This window comes from Pongo pygmaeus, chromosome 16 (genome assembly GCF_028885625.2).
Source record: "Pongo pygmaeus isolate AG05252 chromosome 16, NHGRI_mPonPyg2-v2.0_pri, whole genome shotgun sequence".
NCBI classification, from domain to species: Eukaryota; Metazoa; Chordata; class Mammalia; order Primates; family Hominidae; genus Pongo; species Pongo pygmaeus.
Window position 1 is genome coordinate 86,949,477 of NC_072389.2, and position 10,167 is coordinate 86,959,643.

The 10,167-nt window shown below is 50.0% G+C and overlaps 1 protein-coding gene across 1 annotated transcript; it reads left to right on the forward strand.

Annotated features, from left to right (window-relative positions):
• The first annotated feature begins 1,915 nt into the window (after positions 1 to 1,915).
• On the forward strand, positions 1,916 to 4,985 carry TLNRD1 (talin rod domain containing 1). The gene has a single exon (XM_054450797.2). The coding sequence runs from the start codon at positions 3,247 to 3,249 to the stop codon at positions 4,333 to 4,335; it is 1,089 nt and encodes a 362-aa protein (XP_054306772.1). The 5' UTR covers positions 1,916 to 3,246; the 3' UTR covers positions 4,336 to 4,985.
• Positions 4,986 to 10,167: the final 5,182 nt, after the last annotated feature.

Below are 10,167 nucleotides of genomic sequence, written 5' to 3' on the forward strand. Positions count from 1 at the left end.
ATTTATTTATTTATTTATTATTTATTTTTTTATTTTTTGAGACGGAGTCTCGCTCTGTCGCCCAGGCTGGAGTGCAGTGGCGGATCTCCGCTCACTGCAAGCTCCGCCTCCCGGGTTCATGCCATTCTCCTGCCTCAGCCTCCCGAGTAGCTGGGACTACAGGCGCCCGCCACCATGCCCGGCTAATTTTTTGCATTTTTAGTAGAGACGGGGTTTCACCATGTTAGCCAGGATGGTCTGGATCACCTGACCTCGTGATCCGCCTGCCTCAGCCTCCCAAAGTGCTGGGATTATAGGCATGAGCCATCGCGCCCGGACCCCTCTCATAAGTTTTTGGAGCTAAGAAGGACTAAGGTGCAATTCCTGGGTCACCATGGAAAAACCTTGACTTATCCAACTGTTTTTTTCTCTTGTAGAAGAAAAAAAGGAATTAACCCTACATAATTGCTTCCTATTTCAAGTCAGTTTTATTGACCTCGGTTTGCAAAATAAGTGGGTTCATCCGGATTCTAAAGATATTTAAGGATACTTTCAGTTATACGTAAGATGACTATCCATCCAGGTTTGAACCTGCTGTTCATGGTTAATTTATTAATAGCATGTCTCACAGTTCATTCTCAGAAATGCTTGGATATGGCCGATAAATTGAAAAGTCATCCTAGTTAAAAGTAACATTTTTAACCGGCTGGAGAAAGGTGACTTGGGGTTCTAGGAAGGGACAGAGGAACAAACATTCCGTTGGCTCAGTACGCCCAGCCTGTGTTGGGCTGGGCACCTTAGAGGACCTGTTTCAGGACTGCGTGACTGGCGTTTTGCTGGGAGTAGCCCAGGTGTTTTAACCACTTCCTGAAGAACAAGGTTCGGTAAAAAGAGGCTGGGGGTAGGCGTGGGCTCCTGTCCCTGGCATATGCTGTCTTCCTGATCTTCGGAAGTCACTTCAAGCACCTGATCATCAGTTTCCTTATCTGTAAAACTGGAGTAATAATGTTTCCCTCCAAACGCCGTCGTGTTTAATTCATTTAACAGCAGCCACTATTATTCCATTATACAGACGAATAAATAGACGTTATGAGAGGGCAAAGTGCGCTGATGAGGGCTCATAATAATTCTAACAGCTACTGTTTAGGAACCAAGTACTCAAGCAGCCTGTGCACAGTCTCTAATTTCTAGAAGAGAAGACGGATACATGTAAAGAGAACTTGAACAAGGTAATGGAACTCATAAATGGCTTGAGAAAGGCTGATCCTAGGAAATCTGGTTCAGAACCCGCGCTCTCACTGCATAAGGCATATTTCAAGGGAGGAACGGGCAAGCATCTAGCACCACTCTTGGGACTCCCCATCCAGTGCTCTTTTCCTCTTTTCGTTACACTGCACTGCTGGTCAGAAACCCATCGTGGAAGCGGATCAAACACAACAAAGGGCAGGGGGCGTTGGAAAACCGGGCGAAGTCGCGCAGACCGAGATGACCCACCGGCCCCAGCAAATCACCAGGGGCCGATATCCAGTGTCCTCCTCCCTTCAGCCTAGAAGCCAGGTCACCTTTTAGACTTGCTCTCTTGGCGGGGAGGAAGCGTGGAGCCCCCTGGTCCTGCTAAAAGCTTACGTAAGGCCCGCGGGCGGCTGCGCCCCGGTCTCCCATGGGTGTGCGCAGATCCCCCGGCCCGGAGCAGGCCTTCCCCTGTCCGCTCCCCCAGTCTCTCGACCCAGGACCACGAGGGAGTCCGGGACCACCGGCCCCACGCCGGCAGCGTCCGCGCTGGGCGGCGGCGTCCCCCGCAGCCACCCAGCTTCCCGGGGGAGGAGCAGCGCATCGCGCAAGCATCCGGGAGCGGCGGAGGGGGCGGGAGGAAGGGCGAGAGGAGGAAGCGGGATTTAAACGAAAGGCGGTGACGCCACACAAAAGATTTCTATAGGCTCCAGGGAGGTTACGGCCGAGGCGGCGGCGGCGGCGAACCCGGGGGCGAGGCGCGGACGGGAAGAGGAAAAGCCTCCGGCAGCCCCTGCGGGCGGCGGCGCAGCCACGGCCGCGCTCCGAGGTGAAGCCGCGCGCGGAGAGGAAGCGGGTGTTTTCCCCTCTGCCTTTCGGCCCCCGCCCTTCCTTTCAGTTTCTCCCCGCTCGCTCGGAAGTTGGCGGTTGACAAAAATGGCAGGAGCCGGGGCCCGGGCCGGTTGCCGCAGCGCCGCGGGGACCTTCTGAGTTGGCCCGGCGGCAGGGAGACTCGTGCAGGGGCGTCCGATGCGCGGGGCCCGGGGCCTCGGGAGAGCTCAGCCGCTGCGGGCCCCAGACGAGGAGGCGACAGGGATGGACTTGCGTCGACAGCCAGCGCCGGGCCGCCGGGCGCGCGGTCTGGGAGGGCGTGCCGCCGCGGCGCCGGGCGGCGCTCTGTGAACCGGCGAGGCGGGAAGGGGCCGCCGCGGTGCTCGGCACGCCCGGGCGTGGCGGGCGGGCGAGAGCTTGAGCGCGATCCGGGCGGCCGCTGTGCGCAATCAGTGCAGGCTGCCGCTCGACTCTGACTCGGCGCGGCCGCGACAGTGCCGGCCACACCCTCTGCCCTGCTGCCGCCGGCGCCGCTTCCCAAGAGCGGGAGGTAGGAGATGCGCCCGGGGCGGCCGCGCGTCCCAGAGAGCCAGCCCCGGCCACCGTCGCGGGGAAGTGCCGCCTGGCGGGGTCACGGCGCCTGAAGCCCACGTGCGCCGCCGAGCCCGAGGTGGCCTCGAGCGCGGCGGCTGACAGCACAGCCCGCCTGAGCTGCCTCCCGCGCTCCTCCCCGAGGAAAGGGTTTTGATTTCAAAGAAAGGAAGGAAGGACAACTCCCAGCTTCTCCGTCCCGCCCTTCCCGCTCCGAGGGCCGGGCCAGGCCATGCCCAAGAAGGCGGCGGCGGCGGCGAACCAGCAGAAGGGACTTTCCTGGCAGCCCGGCGACGAGGAGCGCGGACAGTGAGTTTGCTCTGCCCCGGTTCATGGTTCCTGCAAGCCCTCTAGGAGGCCGAAAGCTGCAGCCCCTCCCCTTGCCCCGAAGAGCCTTCCGCGTTCTCTGGCCCTCGGGCCCACCCCGCGCCGCCCGGGCTCCCGCCGCCGCAGCCCAGTGCCCTCTGCCCGCGGCGGTGGATGGCATGATGGTGCGGGGAAGGCACCGCGGCCTTGGCCAGCTGAGTCGCGACGGCCGCCGGGGCGGCGGCAGTGGCCGCGGCAGCGGCGGTGGTAGCGGGCTCCCCAGCGGCATGCCAGTGCCCCCCGGGCGCGATGGCTAGCGGCAGCGCCGGGAAGCCCACTGGCGAGGCGGCTTCTCCGGCTCCTGCGAGCGCCATCGGCGGGGCCAGCTCGCAGCCGCGGAAGAGGCTGGTATCCGTCTGCGATCATTGCAAGGGCAAGATGCAGCTGGTGGCTGACCTGCTGCTGCTGTCGAGCGAGGCGCGGCCCGTGCTCTTCGAGGGCCCCGCCTCCTCTGGTGCCGGCGCCGAGTCCTTCGAGCAGTGCCGGGACACCATCATCGCGCGCACCAAGGGGCTCTCCATCCTCACCCACGACGTGCAGAGCCAGCTCAACATGGGCCGCTTCGGGGAGGCGGGGGACAGCCTGGTGGAGCTGGGCGACCTGGTGGTGTCGCTGACCGAGTGCTCGGCCCACGCGGCCTATCTGGCGGCTGTGGCCACGCCGGGCGCCCAGCCTGCGCAGCCGGGCCTGGTGGACCGCTACCGCGTGACGCGATGCCGCCACGAGGTGGAGCAGGGTTGCGCCGTGTTGCGCGCCACGCCGCTGGCCGACATGACGCCGCAGCTGCTGCTGGAGGTGTCGCAGGGCCTGTCGCGCAACCTCAAGTTCCTGACGGACGCGTGCGCCCTGGCCAGTGACAAGTCACGGGACCGCTTTTCGCGGGAGCAGTTCAAGCTGGGCGTCAAGTGCATGAGCACCAGCGCGTCGGCACTGCTGGCCTGCGTGCGCGAGGTGAAGGTGGCACCCAGTGAACTGGCGCGCAGCCGCTGTGCGCTCTTCAGCGGGCCCCTGGTGCAGGCAGTGAGCGCCCTGGTAGGCTTCGCCACCGAGCCGCAGTTCCTGGGTCGCGCGGCAGCTGTGAGCGCCGAGGGCAAGGCGGTGCAGACCGCCATCCTGGGCGGCGCCATGAGCGTGGTGTCGGCCTGCGTGCTCCTGACCCAGTGCCTCAGGGATCTGGCGCAGCACCCCGACGGGGGCGCCAAGATGTCGGACCACAGGGAGAGGCTGAGGAACTCGGCCTGCGCAGTGTCTGAAGGCTGCACCCTGCTATCTCAGGCTTTAAGGGAGAGGTCTTCGCCCAGGACTTTACCGCCAGTGAATTCCAATTCTGTGAATTAGCACCCCACCCCCATACCCCTTCTTCCACCCCAGACTAAAGGAAGATACTCACTCTCTGCCCCTCTCCATTTATACCAAAGAAATCGTAGGTGAAACCCCCTACCCTCCCCAACGTTAAATGCTCGAGAGGAATCTTCCACAAGGCAGGGCCATGCACACAACCTGCACACGCACTTAGAGGGCCCAGGTGTCTGTCCACCAGCCCCCATGCAGTAGGGACTGGAAGATGGAAGATAATGTCATCTGCTGGTTGTGTTATCACTCCCGCCCCCTACCCCAGCCCGTCTTCCGGAATTTCTCAACTGAATTTGATTATTGGGCAGGAAGGAGGTCATGGGTTCATTTCATTTTTGTTTTTGTGTTTTTAATTAAAAGAAAGGTTACCTCAGTTTTCACTCCTTAGACATGGATGTAGCTACCTTTTTTTGTATGTCTTTTTTTTTTTTTAAGCAATCGTGTTGAATTAGGGGTATACTTGGTGTGGAAAGAGTATCAATTTGCCATGTGATTTGCAAATGGGGGGAAGCTACTGTGAGCGTGTGTTTTTTTAATTTACACTATAGAGTGATTTTTTTTCCCCCAACGTCAAGTTTTTACCTTGCATGTACTGGAGTATTTATTTCATCTATTAAAATGTTATGTTTCTCAGATGGCTTTTTGCAATTATTGTTGATTTTTCAGTAATTGTAATTTTGCATGCTGCATGTCACGTATGGGAAGGGTCTCTGGGAAGGCTATTTCAATAGTAGTGAGGCGGGCACCCAATTCCCAACCCTTTCTACTATTTCCTCAAGAAAAAGTACTGCTCAAGAAGTACTCCCTTGAGCAGCCTGGAACTGAAGAGAGGACTATGTGTAACATTCTATTTTAAAAGGCAGGTGACACAAATGGGATTGGGTTATGTAGAGTGCTTGGGACGGTTTTGTCTCATTTTTCCTGGAAAGTGATTTAGCTCCCTTTGTCTCCACTTACCTTTCCATCATCATGAACAGTGGCTCAGGCTGCTTGAATTCTGATTTGTATTCTGCCTATCATTTTCAGAGTAAATCCTAATCCTGTGTGGTATGCCAGCTTTCCCAACTCAGAGGCTCTGTGGATGGAACTCTAAAAGTACTGTACATCAAGTGAGAATAGTTAGCATCTTTTATGTACACAGGTCTATTCAGACAAGATCCTCACGATTTTAGAAAAAATATAGAGAGGGTCCTAGACTGCTTAATAGAGGAAAGAAGTATCCTGGAAAGCTTGTTAAGAACGTTCTAGAGCCACAACGTGATTGTAGGCCAAGGGCTTATTTTTGTGGCCTTGATCGAAGATAATGCCATGGTTGATTGTATGTTGGAAGAATCTTTGATTGAAATTTGGATTAATATTAAGGTAGTTTGTCTTTTCTGCAGACATTTTTAGGAGTCGTCTTGTGTGAGTGGTGGTGGAGTGTATAGTTTTGTTGAACCTAGTTAGATTCTGAATATCTTCCCACTAAAAGCACAACAAATCTATTTACAGTGCCTGAAGCCTGGGAGGGCCACATGAGTAAAAACTCGTACGTGGTTTAGATTTGTTCCATTTACATTTTTCTTGGGATTTGTTGTGCTTAAACCTTCGCAGTTCCCACAGATCTGAAAAGAAAGCATTTTTCACTGTAATACATTAAGAGAGAGAGAAAAAAGTCATATTGACTGTTTTACTTGTTTGAATCGCTGTTTTTATTACAAGGACATGAAATGCAACGTGTAAAAGTCTTTAACCTGTGTTGGGTAAGGGTAGGACTGTTTCACCGCCCTGAATTTGAAATTTGAAAAAGTCTTAAAGTGGTAGGGTACTTACATTTTTTAAAAAATGACCATGGGAGCAGTTTTTCTCTCTTAAATCCTGGTAAACTTCGGGTTTTTGAAGACTTTAAAAGATGAAAATGACCTTGAGCATCTTTATTCTTTTCCTCTGCCCTTTAATGTTGGGATGGGGTTCAGGATGAAAGGGAGGTGGGATTCTAATTCATGTGCCAGTGACAATCCTGCATGCATATAGAAATTTTTATTTATTGAATGTACACAAGTAATGATAGAGTTTGATTGTATGGTTCGTTTTCATTTATCCTATGCAGATCACAAAGAGTAAACTGAAAGGAACAAACACTAAGTAAAATAAGGGCCCAGAAATCTGTAAATTTGGTATTAGATTAAGAAAAAAGAATTGCCAGCTTTTTCCTGGACTCTTTCCTTGCAGAAGCAATTTTCAGGACGACTCAAGCCAATTAAAAAAAAGAAAATCACTTTCCTTATCTGGTTGGATGAAGTTGACTAGCTAGTCACTAAGTGAATTTTGAAACCTTTTACCTAAATGATAGTTGCTCTTGGTGTTTCTGTATGCTCTACATTTGGTCATGTAACATGCATAATCTCTATCCTCTGAAGTTGATTAAAGTTCTAAACTTAAGTGTTTTCACTGCTCCTGCATCCCCCACCTCCCATTTATAACATAAAGTTCAGGGCTTTTCTTCCAGCAGGTGTCTTGAAGTGAATTCTGCTTGTACTTTTTTTCTAGCAGATTTCAAGAAGCCAGAGTGAGGAATGCTAGGCAAGGGAATTGGGCACAGGTCTTTGACATTTTAACTTTTCTCTAATGTCCCAGGTTGCTAAACTTGTTTTTTAAATAGCCCCTGATGTTTAAAAAAAGCAGCGTCTCAGACCTATTTCATAATAGGGTTTAATAAGGTCAGCAGAGATACTGGTTCCAGGAATAAAATCAGAGTGGCCTGTTTTTTTTTGTTTGCTTTTTAATTTTTAAACTAGGGTTAATTTAAGACATTAATCCTTGGGTTCTTCTGACTCCTGAGGGCAAGTTTTCTTACACAGGCTTAATGCGCATCATCTTGACCAGGGAATGTTGAGAACCTTCTTCCTTTGAATGGTCATGAGAAAAGGAAATCGTGATTGCTAAGTTCTTTGAACAAAAGACATTATTTATGATATTCAACTCAGTAAATGGAACAAAAACAGTCTTTCAAACATAAGACTTAACCAGAAAAAAGCACAACTCCATCTTTCTTTGCCTGTTTTAAGCATAGCATTTATTATCCATTCTGGGTGATGTTAGGAAACAAAAATTATGTGTGTGTATTTGCTTTCTTCCCCACCCCTCACCGCACCCCCACCCCATCCTCATTTTTATAATTCTGGAAGCATCAGTTACATCTGATTGGTTATTTTACACACACTTTTTTTTTTTTGAGACAGAGTCTTGCTCTGTGGCCCAGGGTGGAGTGCAGTGGCGGGATCTCGGCTCACTGCAAGCTCCACCTCCCGGGTTCACGCCATTCTCCTGCCTCAGCCTCCCTAGTAGCTGGGACTACAGGTGCCCGCCACCACACCTGGCTAATTTTTTTTTTTTTTTTTTTGGTATTTTTAGTAGGGATGGGGTTGATCTCCTGACCTCGTGATCCACCTGCCTCGGCCTCCCAAAGTGCTGGGATTACAGGCGTGAGCCACCGCGCCCTACCTTTTTTTTTTTTTTTTTTTTTAAAGCTGGCATGGGGATTTAAAATATTTGGCAGTTTGAAACAGCTAATTTTAACAGAAACACCTGTTTTTCCGAATGAATGTGACTATGGTAACATGCAGATCAGGCAGAGGATTTGAAAAATGACTGCCAAAATTCTTTCTGAGCTTTGCTCAGTGAACGTGGAAGGATTTAGAGAAGAAATCCTTAAAGATTTAGTAGTATTTTCACCTGGGACTGTTCCCTGGGCTGCCTTGTGGTTTGCAGCAACTGGAAGAGGCTTTAAGGAGACCATCTCTGAGTTTCCAGTGTGGGCACAGGTATTTGTGTTCTTCCCTGGCAAATTCTTGTCTTTGCTTAATTTTTTTTTTTTTTTGGTAGGAGTATGTATACAATTAATTGCTCCATTTTGACTAAGCAGGGTTTTACTTTAGGGTTCTTTAGATAGGTGAGTTGTCTGCTTCGACTTCAGTGGCAGAAAGCTTTAAGATTTAACTGTCTGGGTATTATAAGGAAAAAGTGTGATACTAGTGTCTGTGATTGGGGTCAATTTAATTTAACTGTTGACCCCTTAAGGTTAAGGGCTATAATGCCCAACATATGTGTAATTTTTTTTTTTTTTATGAATCTGTATATAAGATACTTGCAGCAAGTATACATAAGCAAGTAGTAAAATTGTTCCTGGAAATGAAAGTTATAATGGTCATTAATTCGGCAAATATTTACTGGGGACCAACTGTGTGTGCTACTAGACACTGCTGGTGCTGGTGTGCAGCTGTGAGTGAGACGTGGTTCCTCTTGGGAAGGCTGTTGTCTAGACTCAGTGCTAGACTCAGACCAGCCTCAGCTTGGTCTGTGGGACCCTCAGTCTCATCTTGGGCCCTACCTTTAACCTATTCCATCAGAAACTCTTGAGGTGTGGCAATTTGTGTTTTATCAGGCCCTCCCAGTTGATTCAGATGCATGCCCACATTGGAGAACCACTGCCCTACAGGGGCTGTGGTTTTCTTTTTTTATTCTCTGTCAGGTCTGAGTCTAGAGTACTTCTCTATCAGGAGGCATCAGCATTTCTGCAAATTACGTGTTTGCTCAGGTGGTTTTGTTCTCCTGGATATTTTGAGACCATTTCTCCAGATAGAGAAGACAAGTTGGTCTCTTGTTAATTTGAAATCTTTGAGAATCCAGGTTTTTCTTTTGGAGAGGGAGATGTGATTACAAGTTCAGGGTCCTTCCCTACCTCCCACCACCCTTTTGAGATGAACTGAAATCATTTAATAGTGAACTGGCAAAACAGCTTTCTATGTTTTTACATGTTGTTGACGCTTGTCCTGGAAAATGGAATAGCAGACAATCTAATTAAAATTCAACCCTTTAGCTCTTTGGTTGCCCAAGAAAGAACACTTTGATACTGAGCTTGTAAAGTACTATATTCAGAATCAGATGTAGTCTACAGACTTATCCCAAAGCTCACTTTAAAGATAACCAAAGTCTGCAATATACTCAGGAAATATACTCTCTAAGGCTGACCATGCACCAGGAATTAGGATGATCTTTTAGAGTCTCATTCCTCAAAAGGGTGGCCCCAGAAGCTGGCATTGGCATCACCCAGGAACTTGGTAGATACACAGATTATTGGCCCGCCCTGGCCCAGATCTACCCAATTAGAGCCCTCTTTTTGACAGGTCCTCCAGGTGATTTCTGTCCCATAAATATTTGAGAAGTAGATAAAAGCAGTGGCCATGACTGAATCATAGTTTCATTCTTTACTGTAGGAACCTAGGCATTTATTATGTTTACTTAGATCTTCTTGGTTTATAAAGTGCTTTCATGTTTATTATGTAATTGGGTCCTTAGTGCAATCTTGTGAGGTGGGCAGGTATTACCGTGGATGTCATCTAAACATTTGTGCCTTGCCTTTCTCATTATAAAAATTAAATGAATTCACATGAAATGTAAGCCCTTGTGATGAGCTTTAAGATCCTGTGATGAGCTTTGTAAGACCAGTACCTGCCAGGCATGGTTGCTCAGGCCTGTAATCCCAGCACTTTGGGAAGCTGAGATGGGTGGATTGCTTAAGCCCAGAAGATCGAGACCCACCTGGGCAACATGGCAAGACTCTGTCTTTCAAAAAAAACAAAATGTTAGCCAGGCATGATGGCATGTGCCTGTAGTCCCAGCTACTTGGGAGGCTGAGGTAGGAGGATCACTTGAGCCTGGGAAGTCAAGGCTGCAGTGAGCCATGATCTCACCACAACACTCTAGCCTAGAGGATAGAGCAAGACCCTGTTCCCCTACAAAATTTAAAAAAAGACTAGTTCTGTCTTCTTCATAAAG

Bases quoted from the DNA above. Each gene is read 5' to 3' on its own strand.
- TLNRD1 (XM_054450797.2), top strand. From the start codon at position 3,247: ATGGCTAGCGGCAGCGCCGGGAAGCCCACTGGCGAGGCGGCTTCTCCG.